The sequence below is a fragment of the Trachemys scripta genome, chromosome 2, assembly GCF_013100865.1.
Source record: "Trachemys scripta elegans isolate TJP31775 chromosome 2, CAS_Tse_1.0, whole genome shotgun sequence".
In the NCBI taxonomy this organism is placed as follows: Eukaryota; Metazoa; Chordata; order Testudines; family Emydidae; genus Trachemys; species Trachemys scripta.
In genome coordinates, this window is record NC_048299.1 from 143,908,160 (window position 1) to 143,930,837 (window position 22,678).

Below are 22,678 nucleotides of genomic sequence, written 5' to 3' on the forward strand. Positions count from 1 at the left end.
ATTTGGGAAACAGAAAAGATTAAGTTGCCCAATCTCATGCAGGAAGCATAGGGTAAAGCCAGGACTAGAACTCTGCTAAATCTTGTGCCTGTCCTTAAAATGTGTTACTAGGAGCCAGAAGCAGACTGATAAGCCTGCTGTAAACATAGTTCAAACAATTTAAGTTTAAGTAGAGCAAATTGCCTGTAGATAGGGTCCTGGTTCTCCCACTCAGTGTTGCTACAATCAGAGGGGGAGTTTATCATTCAGAAGAGAAAACAACTTCAGTTGTAAGTTTCTATAGCTGCAGGAATTTCCATTACTATTTCCTTAAGCAAATGCCTTTTGAAAATTTTACCCTTTCCCTGAAAGTGACTTTTTTTAGGGGGTTGGGGAATAAAGCATGATCTATTGTTTAAGGTGTTTCTGAAAAGGTGCCTCACTTCTTCATACTACTAGAAAGGAGATGCAACATAAAATATTAGTATGAAGTGTTCCATCAGCTTTCCAAAATGAACAGACATTGAATTCCCCTTACACTTCCCTTCCCTGAACATTTAATGGTGGAGGTGACAACTGCAAACAGAGGACATCATTGTTACAGTATAAAGAAAAAGTAAGAAGCAATGAGCAAACACTGTACAAAGCTATTGCCACACTGCAGAGACTGACCATCATTTGTGCTTGTTATAACTGGTATAAGCCAGTAGGTTAAAATCCCTAATAGCCCCAGTGTTTTCACCTGTTTAAACCAGAAAATCATTTGAATACCACATGCTTTATTATTTGATTGAATGGAAGTTACAAAAGTAGATACAAAATATTTTGTAAAAAGTACAATAAATTTACCTAAAAGTAACCCAAAAAAGCCCCAGGTAAGTAAAAACTTATTATAACTATTAATGTAAAAATACTATAAAATTTTCATATTAAATTCACTAATGTTAATTGATGCAAACAGGTTTTTTTTTTTTTTGCCATGGACTACCTGTTTAGTCAAGTTGAAGGAAACATGCAGGAAAACACACAAGGTACAGTGGCAGTATTGAGTTGTAGTTAAAGTTTGTCCCTAACACTGAAAGTAGCAAGAGATCTAAATACTGTAACCAGTTTTGAGTCACAGCACCACTCACCAGCAATGCAAGTTAAGATGTATCAACATTGTCTGAACAAACTTTTCTGCCTACTTGAAACAGCTGCATGAAAGAACCTTGCAACCCTAGTCCATCCTGAGGAAGTGTGTGTATTGATATAAATATAAAAAACTTCAAAAAGTCAATCTAGTACAGGATTTCTCAAACACTGTCAATTCTTCCTTTAACAAATGGAACAGCCTACCCCTCTAAATGATTAATTTCCCTCCTGAATTCTTAAATTAACAGTGCAATTCAGAAAAATATCTAGAATCTGAACAGAGAAACCCAATAGTTTTGTCAGGAGTTTGTTGAAGCAGATTATTGGATATTCAGTATTAATTGGATGCTTGCTGAGTTTCAAGTGAGATCCATCCACTAATCTGCCCCTCATCCCTGGCGTGACCAGTGCCTGCCTTGGAAGAGGGCAGAGATTTGAGCTAGGAACAAAATACAGCTTAAAGCTAACTAGAAAAAGTTCTTTTACATTAAAACAAATGAAGCCTTACCTACCTTTCTCAATGATCACAGCAACGTTTCTTTATAATGGAAGAAAAGGTTGAGTAATCACCTATACTGAAATCTATTCATTGCAAGAAAGCTCAGAACAAATACATAAGCACTTAAGGGAAAACTAAATTATCAAAAAAGTTGGATTTGTGCAAGGCCAGGGCAAAAGCTTACTCATTACAGATGCCAAGCAAAAACCACAAGTTTTATTCACAGTTCTATTATGAGGTTTTAAATATGAGCAATTTACATAAAAACATCTCAGGCTAACCCTAGAGCAGTGTGGTTTTAAACTAAGGTTATTTGTACAATTTTTGACAAACGCTGTAAACTTAAGTAGCTACTATCTGTCCATTTAGGGTTGGTGAAGCAGAATGATTTCAAAAAAGCTTTTAGCCAGTTTTCCCTTACATGTAAAGGCCAGATGCTGCAGTGTGCTGCATGCTATCCATTCTCATTAACTTCAATCAGAGCTCACTGGACCCTAGGTAAACCGAGCCTGAATGGTTTTTGAATTTGACTGATTCTAACAACAACAACAACAAAAGAGATGGGCAGATTAAAAAGTGAATTCCTTCAAAGCCATTTCAACCACTGTAGTCCAATCAGTCTTCTATAAAAACATTCCTGCCTTTGGACAAAGCATCTGTCTTGATCTTTCAGACCCCAGAATGAGTTGGAAAAAAGACTTTCAATTTTGTAAACTGAGTCAGTTTGAAATCACAGCCAAAGCATATGAGACCATACAATTTTACTTTTGTCCCATAGCACATGTCCACACTTCAAAGTTAATGACTACTGTACTTTTCAGAAGTTAATTATGATGTTCAAAGTGAGCGCTAGTTTGTTCAGCATGTTTTGTTCTTAGTCAGCAGTGCTTGGTCAAGGCGTGTGCAGTGTGATAGCAGATAAATAGTGGCTAAGCACGAATACAAGTTGTGAAAAATACTGACAGAAAATAGTTTTGGCAATGTTTTACTTTATGGCATTGGCCTGTTCACTCGGGGACTCAAAGATAGGATGACAAACAAATCAGCTGAAATGTGGCAAAAATGACTTCATCTTGGGAACAGGCTATATATGTATTTTACAGAGAGAATTCAGTGGGTCACTGGAGTTACAAAGTTTGGATTTTAGACATTTGAGATTGAAAATAAAGTCATCTTGTAAAAAAAGCTACATACTTTTGAAATCTCCCCGTATAAACTAGTTGCTTTGACATGTAGGGTGAACAGTGGTATGGGTAAGCAATCATCTCACACACTCTTCTATAGGGTTCCAGTAGGGGCAGAGGGGCCAGCAAAGGCAGAAGTGGCACAGGATCCATATTTATGCAGGATTTCAACCCTGCAGATCCCTAGGCAGTCATGTGGGACTCTCCCTCAGTGCTCTCCTGGACCAGTAGGCAGAGTGCCATGACTGCTTGCCCATTCAGGAGCTTCACAATCCCTGAGAGTGGGGAGAATTACACAGCGTGCAGTGGATTTACTGGTGCTTTAAGCACCATTAATTTTACACATTTGAACTGCAGTTCACAGGTAACAGGCTTGCAAAGAGGGAAAAAAAAGTGGCTGTGCAGAAAGAGCAAAGTTGGTGAGGTGTGGCGGGGGAATGGACCATCCCCAGGGTGCTGACTTTCCCCTCTGCACAGCTCCAGCCCAGCTTTTTCTGGTGTTTCTCCCATGCACCATTGTAGTAGGTTGGGCAGAAGCAGCATAGGGGATTAGATTATTTAAAAAGAAAAACGCTGGCTACCCCCTACACCAGGAAGGAAAATTAAAAGCCAAAGCTACCTGAAAAGAAATATCGAGGTTTCAACACAAAATTCCACTTATTATGGGTGGAACATGTCACCTGTCCTAGCTAGGACCCTTTCATCTCTGAATTGCAAAGTCTGCACTACAAGTTAATTTGGTTTCTAAGATACTAGTATTTAATAATGTAAATCAATACTGCATTAAAACAAAATTACCTCCAAGCTCTTGAGACCTGTCAGCCTCAGGTTTCTCTCCTGGAATGACACATGCCACAAGTAACATCAAAACAACTCAGGATCAGGCCTTTAGAATGGAATGTTTTTTTAAGCAAAACACCGTTAATGATACTCATGATGTCTCACAGTCCAGCAAAGAAACTAGGTATCTGCTGCTCAGATTTTTCACAATCAGATGGTGCGGGCGCAACTGTTTTAATTTGTCAAAATACAGTACTAATCCCATTAGATAATGGTGACACTTATTAAAAAAAAGAAAACTCCGCAGTTCACAGTGGGGAACATGGAGATTGTTTCTCTTGTAATTAAGCTTCCACACTTACGCTTTTGTGCCAGTCTTAAGTTTTTCATCTGGGTTTTTTTAGATGGCCTCTATTTTGTTTTATCTTAGTCACTTTTAGATCATAACTCATGTCCATGCAATTCATGGCTAGTCTACTATTTTACTTAAGGCTCTAAGGCAAATTCAAAGTGCATCTAGATACAAACTTAAAACAAACTACTCTAAAAAAAAATAAAATAAAAGCATTCATAAGGAATACACCAGTAGTTTTTCCTCCTATGTTTGATCCAGCATTTTTAAAAAAAGGTTTTGAAAGCCACACAATGAGTTTAAGTGAATTAAGTTACCTTTTTCCTTTTTTTAAAAACCACAGATACATATGAATTTGAAATGGTGTACACAAACAAAAATCCACAGGGGGCACACATACATATATATGTGTGTGCAATTCAAAGTCATAACTGAATACCAGATTGTTTTTTAAATTGCTTTGGTTGCTGAAGCTACATATACCAACCTATACCTATTAACAGTCTAGTTCTAAGAGATAAAAATGCGGTGTGTTTTAAGTATAAATTGCATCCATCATAAAATTTGCAAAAATAGTTCTATTTCCTACATAGTAAACAGTGGAATATCAAAGTTCATAACGTAATGCACTTATCAGAAGTATTCAACAATTTTTATACTAGCAAACAGAGCTTTAAAATGGAACTTTGTTGAGCAACTAAACGCTGGATGGAATAAAACCCAAACCAAAATATTTGCATTTGCAGTTTTGCAAACAATTTCTAGCCAAATATAGTATCTACAGAATTCTTACCATCTGTTGTTTCATGTCAGATAAATTACAACAGCCACATTTGTGGAAGTGTTTGAAAATTAAGTGTTATGTGGCCAAATTTTTCCACAAATGTCCTGTAAATGTTATGCATCCAAACTCCTGAAGGTGCACTTGAACATTAGGTAAACAGCTCCTCTATCCATGCATACAAATTTAGGGGGTTGTGCACAAAACCTCATACGCCCAAAACTGCAAGCTGAGTTGAAGTCTCAAAGTACTTATCCATCCAATTTCTAGAGCAGAAAGTTAATTCTGGAACTGCTAATGCAAACTATAATGATGTAGTTCTGCATTGGTGAAATTTTGCATAATTTTCAATTTATACAGATTGACAAAATATGGTTCAGTTAGAAAATTATGACATTGCAGGGATTAATGCAATCATGAACCCCACCTTTCCAAGTAAAAGATCTGATAAAGTAGCTCTTAGAATTCATAGCTACTTTGCTCTGAAGACACTTTTGCTGAATTGCAGACCTTGGATTTTACATGAAGTTTGACCTGGTACCTCTTTGCAATGAAGCCCCCACACCAGCTACTAAGATGGAAGAAGGGCAGTAACTGTGCTAGACTGGAAAGCATGTGTTTTAGACCCGCTAGCTGTGGTACTCAGGGTTTGTGCCACTAAAGACAAAGTGGTAAAGAAATAGCTGCAGCTGTATATGAAGCAAGAAAGAGGAACCATGTTTGAAAGCAGAAAGAATTCTTCCAGGGAAAATTTATCTGTCTTTGGATCCTAGCTTTTCAATTAGTTCCTGAAGAGGAGCCAACTCACGCCTGTCAATCAAGTTGAACTCCTGCAGGGGGAGAGAGAAACATGAAAAAGGATAAATTTAAATAAAAATGGCAGTAGACAGAGTAAGTGACGCAACATCCATTTAATTCAAAACTAAGGCAAAATAAAGAATTCCAGTATTTTACCACAAACAGCTTGATACAAGTGATTTTAAAATACTTAGTTTATTTGATAAATTTTAATTAATCCTCTCAAAGCTCAGTCTGGTTGATATTCTCTAGAGCTAGACTAAGTCTCCCCCAACAAAACTGAAGTTCCGTGAAAACAACTACACTGACTAAATTTTACATTTTTCAGAGAAAATTGTTAAATACAAATTTTGATTTGAAATTAAACAAAAAGTTGGTTTTGTTTTGATATTTTTCATTCAAAACTCTGGTAATTGTTTTTTAAATGCAATTGTTTTGTTTAACGTTTACTAGAGAAATAAAATAGGATTTTTTGACCAGGTCTAGTCTTATCCCCGTTTCACAGATTGGGAAATGAGGACACAAGGAGACTGAGAAAGTAAATAAACAGTATGTGGTGAATCGGCAGCAGAACCAGATACGTGACCCATATCTCTAATGCCTTCAGCTTTAACTACAAGAGCAAAACTTGACGTGGCTTTGTCAAGTGCCATCTCAATCGATTACCTTTTTAATTACACTCAGCTAGCCATTTAATATTGGCAGCAGAAGTTTATCTCTTACATGTCCATTGGAAACATTATCTAACTTTCATAGATTTCATAGGATTCCAAGGCCAGAAGAACCATTGTGATCAGCTAGTCTGACCTCCTGTAGAACACAGGCCATTCAACCTCCCCAAAATAATTTCTAACGCTTATCTTTTAGAAAAAGATCCAAGCTTGATTTAAAAATGGTCAGTGATGTAGAATTCACCACAACCCTTGGTAAACTGTCCCAATGGTTAATTATTCTCACTGTTAAAAATGTTAGCTTCAACTTTCTGCCATTGGATCATGTTATACCTTTCTCTGCTAGATGGAAGAGCCCATTATTAAATATTTGTTCCCAGTGTAAGTACTTATCAATTATAATCAAGTCACCTCTTAACCTTCTCTTTGTTAAACTAAATAGATTGAAGCTCCTTGAGTCTATCACTATAAGGCATGTTTTCTAACCTTTTAATCATTCTCACAGCTCTTTTTTGAACTCTCCAATTTACCAACATCCTTCTTTAATTGTGATTCCAAAACTGGACACAGTTTTCCAGCAGCATTGCACCAGTGCCAAATAGGAAGGTAAAAATCTGTATTTCTACTTGAGATCCCCCTGTTTATTCATCCAGGGATTGCATTAGCCCTTCGGACTACAGCATCGCACTAGGAGCATGTGTTCAGCTGATTATCCACCACAACTCCCCAATCTATTTCAGTCAGTTTCCCAGAATAGAAATATCGTCTAAGTAAGACAAGATGTATACATTTACATGTAGCCATATTAAAATGCATACGGTTTGCTTGCGCCCAGCTTACCAACCGATCCAGATCGTTCAGTATTAGTGACCTGTCCTCTTCATCATTTACCACTGTCCCAATTTTTATGTCATATGCAACCTTTGTCAGTGATGATTTTGTTTTCTTCCAGATCATTCATAAAAATGTTAAATACTGTAGGGCCAAGAACAGATCCCTGCAGCACCCCACTAGAAACACACCTGTTCAATGAGGAGTCCCCATTTACAATTATGTTTGGAAGTTTTTAATCCACTTTATGTGTGCCATGTTAATGTTATATCTTTTTAGGTACCGAGTCAAATGCCTTACAGAAGTCTAAGTACACCTCTACCCCGATATAACACGAATTCGGATATAACGCGGTAAAGCAGCGCTCCGGAGGGGCGGGGCTGCGTGCTCCGGCGGCTCAAAGCAAGTTCAATACAACGCGGTGTCACCTATAACGTGGTAAGATTTTTTGGCTCCCGAGGACAGCGTTATATCGGGGTAGAGGTGTTTACTGTGTCAACGCTATTGTCTGTATAAACCAAACATGTCATTTCATAAAAAAAAGTTAGTATGACACTATCTGCTTTCCATAAACCCCTGTTGATTGGTATTAATTATATTACCTTCATTTAATTCTTTATTAATCGAGTCCTGTATCGGATGCTCCATTATTTTGCCTGGGATTGATGTCAGACTGACAGGCCTCTAATTAGCCAGGTGATCCTGTTTACTCTTATTAAATATTGGCCCCTTAGCTTTCTTCCAGTCTTCTGGAATTTTCCCAGTGATCCCAGACTTATTGGGGAAAAATCAACATTTACGGAAACATTTGTATTAGTCTTGTAGATTCTGTAAATCTGTTTTATATAAAACCTACGTTCTGGATTAGATTTAACTTGATAATGCCCCTTTAAATGTGTCTAGAAGGAGTCACTTTAGGACGAATAGCTAGTAATTTAAAGCTTACCTGTACAAAGAAGATAAAGTGCTTAAAGGAGGTGTTGAGATGGGCCTCCTCCTGGAGCTGCATCACAGAGTCAAAGTGCTGGTGGTAAATATGGGCATAGACCCTAAACAGACGCTTCAATATAGTCTTTGCCACAGACATGAAGTTCTTAGGAAAAGGGACACCTGAAATGTGCAAACATATGCAAAACATTTCTTAATCCAGTTTAATATATGAAAGCCCAGCTACAGAATGAAAATTTTCTGCCAAAGGGCACTAGACTTAATTAGAAACAATGAAACCTCAGCTTCAGTAAGGGTACAAAACTTATTTATTCAGTTGTAAAAATCTAGTCAATACACTTATAATAAATGATGTAAGACACTGAGAATTGGAGCAAATAATCACTTATTCAAAGCATCACTCACATCCCATTTCCACAAACTACTGAGCATCCACAGTTCTCTTTGAAGTCAACAAGAACTAAGGGAACTCAGCACCTTTATAAAAAAACAGACCCTTTGTGCATATAGGCCCTGATTCAGCAAGGCACTTATGCAAACATCTAACTTTAAACATGCAAACAGTCTCCCTGAAATCAATCATGAGAGAAAGTGCTTGGCTGAAGAGAGATTGGAATCCCATTGGCCACAGAGGCCAAGTCTAATAATCTAACATATGTATTCTAATTCTTATTTTGATATGGACTTCCTGTGTGACAGCACAGGGCAAGTTATTTAAATTATCACCCTAATCTGTAAAAGAGAATTGACTCCCTTTTGGGGAGCTTCTTAGGCCCTGATCCCGCAAACATTTACATACAAGCTTATCTGTACTACTATGGGCAGTCCCATTGGAATTAACAGGACTACTTATGGAAGTGAAGTAAAGCACATGTGTAAGTGTCTGCAGGATCGGGGCCTTAGCTATATTCCATAAGGGTTTTAAATCAATAGGACGAGTACTCTTTAGTCACTTAGGTGCTTTCAAAAATCTCACCCATAGAAGCTTAATTATGGACTTTAAAATTCTGGACAGTATCCCAAAAACATTCATCCTAACTGTGTTAACATATTGAAAGTCTAAATAACTCTTAAACCAAAGCAATTTTGTTTTCAAGTCACAAAGATTTTATACCAGAGGAATTTTCAGTAAAAATACTAATTTATTCCCTAATGCTGCAGACACTCAACACGAACCATGCGTAATCCCACTGAAGTCAGTGCAGCTATTCATGGTACTATGGTACACATTTGCAGGATCAGGAGATTAACTAGCAAAATTCTGATTTTTTGACTAACAGTTTTATAAAATTCAAACAATCCCCTACCAGTAATTACATATAAAAACAAATTATAACATAGTTCATTATACATTTTAACCTAAATTTGCAAAAGCACACATTTTCAAATTAGATTTACAAAGCCTCAACCTCATTTAAATTGATTAAAAAAACCCCAACTAAGTGACTTAAACAGAATAGTTAAGTCACTCTATACTTACCTTCAACAAACAAGTATTAGTAGACAACAAAATAGGGGATCATAAGATACTGAAATGTTTACTGCTTTTTAGCTACACCCAAAATCCGCACATTGAATTAAATTCAGTGAGAGATTTGATTTACAAGGAAAAGTTAAGCATTTTAAACAGCGGTGGTCCATAGTTTGTTTTTTCCCCTCTCCCATCCAGAGCAGGAAACACTTTCAAGTTTCTCTCTTTACTTGTATACTAAGTCTAAGTCTTCCCTGCAAAAAAGGTGCATTTTTATGCTGTTAGTTTTCTTGATGCAAAATCCTACTGGAGACAATCCACAAGTAGTTTTTACCCAGATGTAGCTAGTTGAGGCAAGGCATGTACCGTATAATTTATGAAGCAGCATTAATTTTCAGTGAGGGTTGGGCACCTAATTGATCTTTGAGTGTTTGAAATATTAAATTTTTAAATGATACCTTTTAACTACTCTACACAACATCATGTCTACCAATAAGAGAGCTTTTAGGATGCACTGCAAAGAACATTAAGAACTCTTGCTTATTTAAAAAAAAAAATCAAAATCAAGTCCATGCTAAGGACAAACACCTGGCAACAAATCTCATTTGAAAAGAGTTTTGAGTTATAAAGGACAATTTGTTCTTACTGGAGTTTACTTTCTTGGCCACATTATACCGCTTAATCCTCACTATGGGAGATTTCTATCTCTCAGAAATTTTGAGCTAAGATTTCTCTGCTTATTTGGAGATGTGAACCTGACATACAGTAGCTTCAGCAAAGACACAGATTTCAGGTGACAGTTTACTAGAGATGATGTTAAATTCTAGCTCTAGTGCAGTGGTGGGCAACCTGTAGCCCATCAGGGTAATCCACTAGCAGGCCGCGAAACAGTTTGTTTACATTGTCCGTCCGCAGCTCCCCGTTTGCCGCTCCCGGCAGATTACCCTGACGGACCGTGTGTGACCTGCAGGCTGCACTTTTCCTACCACTGTTCTAGTGATTATGGGATCAGAATCTACCCCACTATCAGGGCAGCAAGTTTGTCACAGTGGGGAAAAAGGTCACAGATACCAAGACTTTCCCATGCGTCCATGACCTGTGTGTCCAGGATTTCAATAAACTCACCCTGCAGCAGCGACTGCTATGGCTCCTGTTCCATGGGGCTGGGCCTGATTTCCAGCTCTGGGCACTGCAACCTGGCACACGGGGTCACAATGCTGCTCAGGTTTGGCCCAGTTGCCCCTCCACCACAACAAGCGGGTGGCCAGGCCAAATTTGAGTTAGTGGTGCTGTGACCTGGTGCATGGTGTTGCAATGGTTCTCAGGTTTGGCCCAGCTGCTCCTGCATCATCATCATGATGGGGCACCCAGACCAAAACTGAGCAGTGCTATGAATCCATGCACCAGGTTGCAACGCCTGGAGTGGGAACTGGGTCCAATCCCAAAAGACAAGAGCTACCCCTACCGGGTGAGCACGGGGTGGGCTTGATCTCCAGCACCTGCACCTCTCCACCCCACCTCCTCATTTGTCACAAAACCCGACTTTTACTAAATGTACCGTAACTACTATGATTTTTTTTTTTAAATGCTGTGACAAATCTGCAGCTCAACCCATGGTACATATCCACACAGGAAGGACTGAATGACATGATTTGAAAAGAGAAAGCCTGGATTCCAAACTTCAGACTAGATGAATTTTTATACTTGTATTAGCCAGTTAAAAATAGGATGTAACAAGGGAAATACTCCAACAACCAGTTACTGTCACTATAGCTTCTCTCAAATGCAGCTAAGTACTTTTACAGTCCTCACCACCACAATATTACCCTGCCTAGTGCATGACTGTCATGATTTCACTTACCAATCTTTGAAGGAAAGAGGGTTTCATCATCCAGCTGGTCCTGAACCCATGTCATCAAATAATCAATGTACTTCGGAGCTGAACATTTAATTGGTTTCTTTATATTGGTACCATCTGCCCAGTGGTATTCATACCTATGGAAAAAAACAAGGTTTCTTTAAACAAAGAGAAACAATTTTACTTTTCCAGACACTTCTTTATTAGACATAGGCTCTCCCTGTTTTACTTGTTAAACACTGGTAGTGCAAACAAATTTTTTTAGCTGAAGAATGATTAAAAAAGGGGCTCTATCAGAACCTAACCAGGAAACTAGAATTTTGGTTCCGGCTTAAACCAGATTCCATGTCATTTTTACGCACAACTGGGTTAGTCTCTTTTCTTTATGGTTTAATCTCCACTTCCTATTGTTTCCATGAAGTGTACAACATGGCGATCGTGCAATTGAGGAGAGCTGACCACAGCTCCCTTTAGAGCCAATTAATAATGCTCCTTGAACAGTCACGAGGAGATGTACTAGAGAGGTCCCATTTTCCCCTTCCAAAGTTTAAGTGAACTGCTTCTCCCTTGTCCTGCTTGCCCTGGAGTGAAGGGTCTGGGCCAGAAGCCACTGCAACGCAATAAAGATGGTTCTCTTTCATTATAATCTATTGGGAAGGTAAAGATTTTTAAAAGTAAACTGGAGTAAACTGATACACAGAGAAATTAAATAGCCTGCCCCACAAATCAGAGCTGGGACAGAAGCCAGCAGTCCCTGTTCCCAGTTGCTATTTGAACCATTTGATATAGCATTGCCTTTAATATTCCATAATGGCTTCTTTGGGCTTGAACCTATCATTCCTGTGTTATGGTAAAAGTATATGTAACAATGAATAATGCAGTCTAGTTGGCATTTTATATGCAATAACATCAGAGTCAAAGACCGAGTCCCAACTTTAAATGTAACCAGGGTACCTCGTGAATATGTAGTATTTTATGATTCTGTGTGTAGCATTAACTTTAATGTCTTAAATGTGCAATGCGACACATTCGACATGGAAATCATGGGCCAGATCCTCATCTGGTATGAACTGGCATAACTCCACTGAAGTCAATGAAGCTACCTCAAATTTATGTCAGATGAGGATCTGGCCCTATATCTTTGAACTTTAATGTAATTAAATTTAACATCCTTGAAGGGATAAAGAGGCCAGAGAAACCCACCACACCAGCATTTAACTTCAAAAAGGGGAACTACACAAAAATGAGGAAGCTAATTAAAAGGAGCAGTCACAGGGGGGAAATGCCTGCAAACTGCATGGAGATTCTTTAAAAATACCATAATAGCGGCTCAAACTAAACGTATACCTCAAATAAAAGAAAACAGTGAAAGGACCAAAAAAAAATGCCACTATGGCTAAGCTAAACTACAGAGTAAAAGAGGCAATTAGAGGCCTTTTAAAAATTGGAAGTTGAATCCTAGTGAGGAAAATAGAAAGGATTGAGATCTACAAAATAATGAGTGGTGTCGAGAAAGCGAATAGGGAAGTGTTATTTACTCTGTCACATAACACAAAAACCAAGAGTCACCCAATGAAATGGATAAGCAGCAGATTTAACACAAACATAAGGAATTACTTCTTCACAAAATGTACAGTAAATCTGTGGAACTTGTTACGATGGGACGCTGTGAAGGCCAACAGCATAACTGGGTTCAAAAAAGGATTAGATGAGTTCATGGATAATAGGTCCATCAATGGTTATTAGCCAAGTTGGTCAGGAATGCAACCCCATGCTCCACATATCTCTAAGCCTCCAACTGCTAGAAGCTGAGATTGGATGGACAAGGAATGGATCAGTCAAAACTGCCCTGTTCTGTTCATTCTCTGTGAAGCACCTGGCCCTGGCCCTGTCAGAGACAGGATACTGGGCTAGATGAACCATTGGTCTGACTCAGTGTGACCATTTTTATGTTCTTATGCTCCTGGTTTCTGACATTTTAAACGCTTAACCGTGCCACAGAACAAGCTTAATTTTGTAATAAAATTAAACAAAAATCACTAAAGGGAGAATGCTAGTGAGTTTATTACAGTGTTCATGCAACTTATGTTTCCTACACTCTGTGGGAGTGTACTTCAGAGTACGCTGTGCACCAGGCAGTGCATGAAGTGTGAAATTAGAGGCACTGAGACCCAGCTGTCCTGGCAGCCTTTCTAATGAGCCATAGTGCTTTTCATTTCAAAGCGTGCACCCTGGACACAATGCATTCTGGGATAAATAACCCATAGCACAGGAAGCTTAAAATTTTAAGTGCCATATCCCACCTTCCAGGCCCCCTCTAATACTAGGCAAAATTCAGAGATAATGAAAAGTTATGTTGGTGGGATTTATGCACTGAGAAGCTAGGAGGGGAGTGTGTAAGACTGTCTAACATAAAGCATTCTGTTGGTTGCTTTTCCTAATACACCCATTCCTTCTGCCTATTCAGCATGTAAATCAATGATCTCAAACATTATCAATAAACTCATATCACCAACTCTGAACCTGGCCCGCCATTGGTGGGAGGGAAGGGAAGAAGGCAACCAGGACTGGTTCAGTATGGACAGCTGCCAGGATGCAGGAGGGTCCGGAGGATCAAAGTCTGTATGTGAATATCCAAAAATGGTATGTACCCATAACTGCGCTATGTGTGCCCTTAAATCGGGAAGGAAAATACTATGCATGTGCTATTTAAACTAGCTTCTTTATTTCTTACATTTTTCCAAAACTTGGCAAAATGAAGAGTGAATCTTTTCTGTGGCTGAGAGATGTGCTAAATTTTAAACCAAAACCATTTGAGTTATTCCAACATGCTAAAAAAGCACATTTGAAAAATGCCTTAATTTTAGTTTTCATCAATGTTCTCATGCTCAGCCTAGCTGATTGTCTTCCAAGTTCCCTTTTACCATTCCTTCTACCCAACCCCAAATTACATGCAAAAAAATCATGTGGGACTGGAAAAAAGATGAAAATTTTAGTCAAAAAGGCATTTGGGGAGGAACTAAAGATACATGTAAAAATCACAATTAGAAGGCACTGTATTATATGTACTATATTCCTCATTAAACGGGCATCCAAGCTGAGCCGAGCAAGAAGATGAGCTGACCAAACCATATATATATGATTACTGGTTGTAGGAGAAGGAAAGAAGTTATAAGTTTGGCATGTTATCCTGCAGTTACCAAGCAGAATCTGACCACAACTGTTGAATGCTAGAGATGGAAGGAAAAAACAGAGTCATGAGTATAGCTCATTAGGATTTAGCCAGTATTATAAAAACATCTATTTGGGGTCTGATTGTACAAGCGCTTTGTGCTTGGGAATCCCATAGACTACAGTGAGAATTTGGCTCACTTGAAGGCTTGCAAGGACCTATACAATTCACAAGGGAACTGGTACTCTATAAACATTTATGATGGAATTTTTTTTTAAAAAGTCTTATTACAATATACCTAGGGCTGAATACTGAAACCTTTATAAATGCAAGTATAAAGTATGACTAATTCCATTAAAGTCAAGTGGGCTACATTCAGGAAAAGCATTTGCAGGAAAATGAATGTTGTTTTGCCAAATGCTTTAGGATCATTTGTTAAAAGATATTATTTAAAAGATGTGATCCTGCACCGAACACCGTACAGCAGACCTCTGTAGAACCGCTTGAAGTCAACAGGATGACTAATGCTTAAAGTTGAACACATGACTAATTGTTTGAGGAATCAGAGCCTTCGGGTGTAAGCTCATTAGAGCAGAGACTGTTCCTTTATCTGTGTTTGTACAGTGCTTCACACAAGAGTACAAATCTAGACTGGGGCCTTTGGTGCTACCACAACAGAAGTGTTTTAATTCAGATCGTCAGTTACTTTGTAATGAGTGAAATTTAGTAATTTTGATCCTGAAGAAAGTGATGAATAATATATATATTTAAAAAAAAAAAGTTCCTTTAAAAAGTTAAAGCAGACAACTAGAGTCAAATTTTAAAAACTGTTTTCAGGGAATGTTGAGGAAACTAGTTTGAGGAATTATATGCAATAACTATTGCTGCTAACATCCTTTTGCTGAGCATGAATCATATGCCCCTCCATTGGCTTCCAGTAAGGAGAGCAATGGCAATTCAAGCTCTGAAGACATCAGCAAGACTGTACATCTGCAAAAGTACATCTGAAATCCTAAGTCTGAGGCTGATGCACAGGATTTTGTGATCTAAGTAATTTCAAAGGACCACCCAAACTTTTATGTAGGAATTGACAGTAGGTCTCCAAGAAAGCAATCGGAGTTCTGCAATGTCACACAGCAAACTTGGAAGAACTGCATACTTTACTCATATGAAGTTTCTCTCTCGCTAACAAACCCCAACCGTCACAAACTAAAAGCAGACACCAAATGTTCCAGTTCAAACAGGAAGTGTTGAAAGGAAATCACACCAAATATAGAAACAGGAACTTTCTAACCTAAAACTTTCAAGCCTAGATACTACCGGTTAACAAGTAAAATGAAATCATAGGACAAGGTTTTACATTGAACATAATGGATACTGCATGTCAGCCGGACTCCTTTTTACGGCATCATAGTTGTAAACTTTCATTAGTCTTTGCTGACTATAGTAAACAAAAATCTTCTACACCTCAGGAAGAAATGCCACAATCAGAATACCTAGCTGTGGCATATGCCGCTATGCTCTAATCTAGTGAAACTGCTGGAAGAAAAAAAACCTGTAGTGAAACTTGTGTTTCTTTCCGCCCTGAAAGAGATGCTTTATATGTGCTACCTGCCATATTAGACACATCTGAATATGAGACAACTCCCATGTGCATTCAAACCCATCATGTACTGCCCTCTACCCCCCCAAGACATCAGACCTACTGCCCCCAACACTTTGCCACATGAGCATATCCCTTCCCACCACAGGATATACATGAGCCTTCCTTTGAGATGACTAGGCCCTTTCCACAGAACAACTGGCACTATTAGGTTGCCCCAGTAGATAACACATCTGATCTTGTGCTAAAAACCACAATGCTTTATGAGTGCATGGAAAGTTTTTGTGGACATGTGTGAAGCTACAAAACAAGAGTCCTTTACAGCTGCAAGAATTCAGAATACTGTGTATACTTGGCATGGAGAACACAACCTACACATTTTTTTAAAAAAAATATGGAGCATGTTACTACAAAAGTCCAAATAAATCAAAGGGCTTTTATGAGATATTCAGCATTGGGCTCGATATATTAATGTTTGTGACAACAAAGCAGGTAGTTTATTATATTGCTGAGTTTCTCATAGATGTTTTGTATTCTTCTGAAAGAAGTCTGGAGTTCCTGTGAGACTCTCCTTCCTGTTTTGAACCAGTATAATCATGACCATTCAGCTTCCCCTATTTCCAGCCATCCATCTCTGCTGGGTGAGGTCACTGGAAAGAATTTATGATTTTTTCTACCCCTAAGTACAGAGCCTAGGTGCTGTGGGTGGGTGTTAATGAAGTGAAAACAATTTTTTTTAGTTTTGAAAATCAGCATAAGTGGTCTGAGTAAATTCTTCGCACACGTGAATAATCTAAAAAAAGATTCTTGATCAATAAATTAATATGCAGTTCTGTAACGTAACTGAGGTGCTTTAAAACAAAATGTTTTCTTGAAAAAAAGGTTTCACTGAATCAATATATTTGGATCATGAATATGACAGGAATCTATGTGATCTTCAGACCAATAGAGATAATGTTGTGACCCATCCTTCACTCCTGTGTAAATATACAGTATAAAAGACACCAGATTGGACCAATAATATCTCTAAGTCCAACATCCTCCCTCTGACAGCACCAGTACCTGATAACTCATAGGAATGCAAAGTTCCCCAAAATGCACCCTATCAATTTTTCAATGCTGTATGTGGGGGGATAGGAATAATTCATGGGAGCATGACAATAAGACTATAAAACACCAAATGATTATCTGTTCTTTTTCCATTAATGTTGCCTATTTATTTATATTTGTGACCTACCCCTGTTTATATATTATGTCTGGTATACTGCAATGAGTTTCCTACCTTGGTCCAGCAGACATCACTGGACAGCTTGCTTCCGTGCAGAATTCTGTGATGGTCCCATATAACATATTGATCTGATTGAAGAAATCCACAGCTGCAAAAACAACACATCAACTTTAAGTGTACACAGAATTTAAATTTGTTGATGTTATCTTCTCTGGTGGATTATCTGGTCAGATGGAAATACCATCGTCACTAGTATGAACACAACATCATTTTCAGAGAAAAGTGGTTTTCATTCTGCATTGCACCACACTGCCAGTAACAACCTTCTCAGAGTGAAGGTTTCTATTTTGTAGCCATTTTGATCTGATGTTTTTTTTTTTTAATTGGAACTCATAATCCTATTTCACTAAAATATTTCTAAGTCTAGTATGCAATTTCTCTTGGTTGAATTCAATCTTCTGGGAAGCCATGTAGTGGCTGCCAAGCTCAAAACCTTGGAGTGCTGAAAACCAATGTCTTAACATCTGAAAACAGACTCCAAACAATACAGGGCATCAGCATTAATCTGTAAGTGTAGTGATAAAATATCACACACTAAAATCACGCCAAAATGACTTTCAAAGTCTTTAGTTTGAAGACCAGTGCAAACGTTTTCAGGATCAGTAATATTTTTCTAACCAAAAAAAAAAATCTCAATCCTTGCATTGATTATTACTCCACTAATAAAAATTACAATGTGCTTCTTACAATTTAAGACAGACACTTTCAGACCAAAGGTAGCCTGTATATCATTTTCTTGTTTAGCTTGAGAACAGCCACTTAAGTTTCTTAGACTATATATTAGTATAGATTAGACTATACTGGAAACCCTTTTAAAAAGGGGAAGTCTAGTTTAAATTGTTTCATTGTTGTCCAGCTAAGAATTGACACTCGTGTTGCCAGTGAATTAGTCAAGATAGGAGTTTTATTGTAGTTGAATAATAAACTTACTTAAACTGCAATTAAATAAAAATCAATCCACATTTATTAATAGTTTTCAATTATCAAAATTGATCCAGTGTTCATATTATGTACAAAAGATACTATGCTTCTATGGTGCAAGTATTGGAAAATACGGAGAGTGTCTACAAGCTTCCATCACACATATTCCTGCCTGACAGAATGTCATCTGAGCATAAACCAAGAGTTAAACTGTGAGAATGTGATTAACTTGACACATGTTCTAGGCACCACTAACTTTCTTTTTAAAGCCTGTGATAGTTACTGTTTGCTTAATAATCCAATATAATAAAACAAAAAGCAAAAATAACATGAACCGAGAAGTACTGGTTTGGAAATATCCCTCTCCCCTCAAAAGAATTAGGCTCAGATTCTTCAGGTATGTAGGTGTTGCTGCACTCAGCCTCGCAATGCCTAACTGATTTAGGAGCCTAATTCACATTTTTTCAGAAGGGATTTAGGCATTTAGGAGCCAAAATCCCACTGACAGTCAATAAATCTAAAAATGGAGTATCCATTCAATATTTGTAAGTGTGAAAAGATGCTTTAAAATACACACCCAGTTTTCTCAAGTATGCAGGCCAGTTATTTTTTCTAAGGACTTACTGTTAACTGCAATCCATTCATTGAGGTCCTCTCCTTCTGGCAACATAACTGCTTGTCTAAGGTTACCACTTCCCAAGGTTGCTTCTGCATGTTTCAAGAGCTCATACTGATGGGAGCCTTCAGGAATATTCTTCTTGGGTTTGAATGTTTTAGAGGACCGACTGCCACTGACAGAACAGAAATGGATTTTCAATTATGTTGTCAATAGTAGTTCTACATTTCAAACTGGAACTTTTAATTCCAATGACTATGTATTCTCATATTTTATTAAACATCTAACGGAATTTTTATCTGTGTACTATACTGGCCTTGCTGAATTCTGCTTGCTCCTGGCAAGTGACATTATGTTTTTCATTATTACCTTTCTGGTAAAAGAGCAGGGTGAGCAGATTTTGTGCCTGGGCTGATAAGTTTTCATGACAAGACCATACCATACCACCACATGACATGAATTACTGTAAGAAACACTGAACAGAATATGGTTGATATTTAACCAATTAGATTTCATTTGAAGTTTGGGGCCTGACCATGAAATGCTTATGAATGTAGTCCTTAGACAGGAAAATAGTTCAGTCAGACTACTCATGTGAGTGAGGATTATAGGATGTTGCCCCATGCAATTATTTACATCAGTCAACTCATTGGCAATGTGTTTAAAGTATGACTGAATATTTTGCACAGCAATTTTTTTTTTAATTTTTTTATTTTTATAGTACCTTTCAGCCAAGGAGTTGAGAGTCCCTTACCAACAATTTAATCTCTCAACACCTTGTGAGGCAGGTAAATATCCTTCCCATTTTACAAATAGGGAAACTGAGGAACAGATAGGTTAATGCATGTCCAAGGTCATATGTCAAATCAGTGGGCAAAGTCAGAATTAGAACCTAAGAGTCCTGGCTACCTGGGTTCCCCTGACCCATTTTAGCCAGTCCTCCAATAGCAACTGTTTCATGTGATACAATGTTCACCAGCATGACAGATTTGCTGATGGAGAGATAAACCCAAATAGCTATTTTCTATAATTATCTATAGAAACACACCTCATTGAGCATATGCAAAAAATACAAGTGTCATTACAAACCATACTGCAAAAAACAATAATCATACAGGAATCCTTTACCTAGGATTAAAGGCTATAGTGATCACCCTAACTACCAGCATAGTTACCCCTTCTTTCAAGCCTATTTTTAAACAATTATGAACACCACCTTCAAAAGACCAGCATGCTGTTCAGCAGAAATGGTAGTAATTCACTGTTAAAACCGTATTTTCCTGGACATACATAGGATGATCCAGACTACCAGCCAATTACATTTTTGGGCTGGATACTGGGAGCTTTTCTCATATTGAATTTTTCACTTGACCACAGCGTACTTGTGAGAACAGTCCCACTGAAATCAATGAATCTACTTGTGCACATTAGTCAACCCAAGTAAGAGTTGCAGAATCAGACTCTTTGTGAGCAGAAAGAACACAAGGAAAAAATATTTGTATTTAATTATAAAACCAGGTTCTTCTGACAAATAGCGCCTATCACAATGGAGTCCAGATCCTGAGCGGGGCCTCAAAGGTGCCATTACAATACTAACGAGTAGCAGTAATAATAATACATGGCAACTTAGGGGGCCATGTACACAAGGAGCCAGAAAAATCAAGCTATCAGAATGTAAAGTGGTGAATCCAGATATCCTTAAACAGCAATAGCCACTTGCCTTTGTTGACCACGAACAGGGGGCTAATTCTTCTCTTGCTTACACCAGTGATTTACACCAGTGCAAGTGACAGGAGAATCAGGCCCGAAGTTTTACCGTTAACCCTTTGGTGGAAATAAACACATTAGTTTGGTGCATGTGCTTTGGTATTACCAGCAATACATACATGCGTCTGACGAAGTGGGTATTCACCCACGAAAGTTTATGCTCTAATACGTCTGTTAGTCTGTAAGGTGCCACAGGACTCTTTGTTGCTTTTTACAGATCCAGACTAACACAGCTACCCCTCTGATACTTGACAGCAATACATTGGTAAATCAAGCTCGTTTGGCTCATATGCGTGTCAATACTGGCTGCCTGGTACAGCCTGAGTCAACAGCGAGATGCTAACTGCAGATTCTGGACTCAGTGGAGTTCATCCTGCACATGACAGAGGCCTCTGCCATGAGCACATCAAGCTTTCAAACCATGCCAGTGTAACCCACACACAGTGTGGTGCTGTGTCCCATCAAGTGGCACTGAGACCACTTAGCGAGATGAATGAGTTTGCTCTACAGCCTTAGCTAACAGCCAGTTGGCTTTTAGCTCATGCAGGAGAGGCTCATGCACTAAGCTCCACAGGTCCCTCTGATGACCGGGGTCTGCACCAGCATCTCCCCTAGAGCAGCAGGATCAAACCTGGATTGTAGAGGACATATATCCGGTGCCAAAGGTCACAGCCCTGTTCCTTCCACCCAGGTTTCGGGCTGGATGCTGCAATCCTGCTCTCATCCCTCCCCGCTCACACATGGTACCTGCTCCACATCCAGGGTCCGCAATGAGTACAGGGGACTGGACTCGATGACCTCTCGGGGTCCCTTCCAGTCCTACAATCTATGAATCTATAACCCCCTCCCCTCCCCTCTCCAGCTCACGGATTCCCTCCCCCACAGGCCGAAAGTCACCAATCCCCTCCCCGTGCCTCTCCCCCATGCCAAGGGCCACCGATCCCACCACTCCCCCCACGGATCCCTCCCCTCCCCCACCTCTCACACTCCCCCACCGATCCCTCCCCACCCCACGGGCTACAGATCCCGCCCCCCGATCACCCCCAATTCCCCCCCCCCGCCTAGCGAGCAGCCCCCCACTGGGGCAGGCTCCCACCCCGCCGCGCCCCCTTCCCGCGCCGGGCCCCCAGCCACTCACAAGAGGAAACTCATCTTCAGGCCGCGGAAGGGGGAGGGGGGGTCCCGGCGGGGGAGGGGAGGCGCCGCTGGCTGCGTCCGGCCCTGAGCTGCGCAGCGAGATCGAGCCGCCGACCGACTCCCCTCCGCGAGAGCCGGGCCGGGCGGGGCCGCGCAGGATCTCGCGAGAGGAGAGCGCTACCCCGTCCCTTCCCCCGGGCAAGGAGAGGGGCGGGGCGGAGAGAAGGGCTTGGCTGGCCGGGGGAGGGAGGACAAGGTGAGGGGGGGATGGGGCATTAGAGGTACAGACACCCCCGGCGCCCTTCTCCCCAGTGGGTACCTCTGGTTTCCCTTCCCTCAGGCCGGGGGACCCCGATACCGTTAGCAGTTCAGTCCCATGTCTGCATCAGCCCGCCACTGAGATACCTGCCCCTTTGGGTCAGGCATGGGGGGGGGGGGGGCGCGTTCACCAATTTAGCAAAACTGGGTAGGTCAGTACAGTTAATTTAATCTGAAAGAGAGGTAAGCAACAGCTGCTTTTCTTCCCCGGGTGAAGCCTGACAAAGGTGCTGCTACCACTGCTCTCCCACAGTGTGTATGAGCAATTTATCCCTATAGCTATATATATAACACTGTAGACCCTAGCTATGTGCAGAAGGGACGGCTTAGTGGTCTAAGCATGGCAATTGTAATAAGACCAAGACTTCCAATCTTACTTGAATGGAAACCACAAGTAAAAATGGGTTGAGGTTCGACTGCCCGAGCTCATCATCCTCTCCCAATAGCAGCCACATCTTCAAAAGTCAAGTATCCCAGGGGTAGCCGTGTTAGTCTGGATCTGTAAAAAGCAACAGTCCTGTTGTACCTTTAAGACTAACAGACGTATTGGAGCATAAGATTTCGTGGGTG

General features: G+C 39.6%; 1 protein-coding gene across 1 annotated transcript; it reads right to left on the reverse strand.

Annotated features, from left to right (window-relative positions):
- Positions 1–941: 941 nt before the first annotated feature.
- On the reverse strand, positions 942–21,928 carry MOB1A (MOB kinase activator 1A). The gene is made up of 6 exons (XM_034761730.1): positions 21,792–21,928; positions 18,895–19,061; positions 17,344–17,437; positions 11,290–11,423; positions 7,956–8,119; positions 942–5,539 (listed from the first exon to the last, which is right to left on the reverse strand). The coding sequence occupies exons 1-6, from the start codon at positions 21,803–21,805 to the stop codon at positions 5,462–5,464; spliced, it is 651 nt and encodes a 216-aa protein (XP_034617621.1). The 5' UTR covers positions 21,806–21,928; the 3' UTR covers positions 942–5,461.
- Between the last annotated feature and the right edge of the window lie 750 nt (positions 21,929–22,678).

Excerpts from the sequence above, each read along its gene's own strand:
- MOB1A (XM_034761730.1), bottom strand. Across the intron at positions 17,438-18,894 it reads TGAATGGATTGCAGTTAACA|CTGTGGATTTCTTCAATCAG; the intron begins GTAAGTCCTTAG and ends TTGTTTTTGCAG. Across the intron at positions 8,120-11,289 it reads CCTCTTTCCTTCAAAGATTG|GTGTCCCTTTTCCTAAGAAC; the intron begins GTAAGTGAAATC and ends TGCACATTTCAG.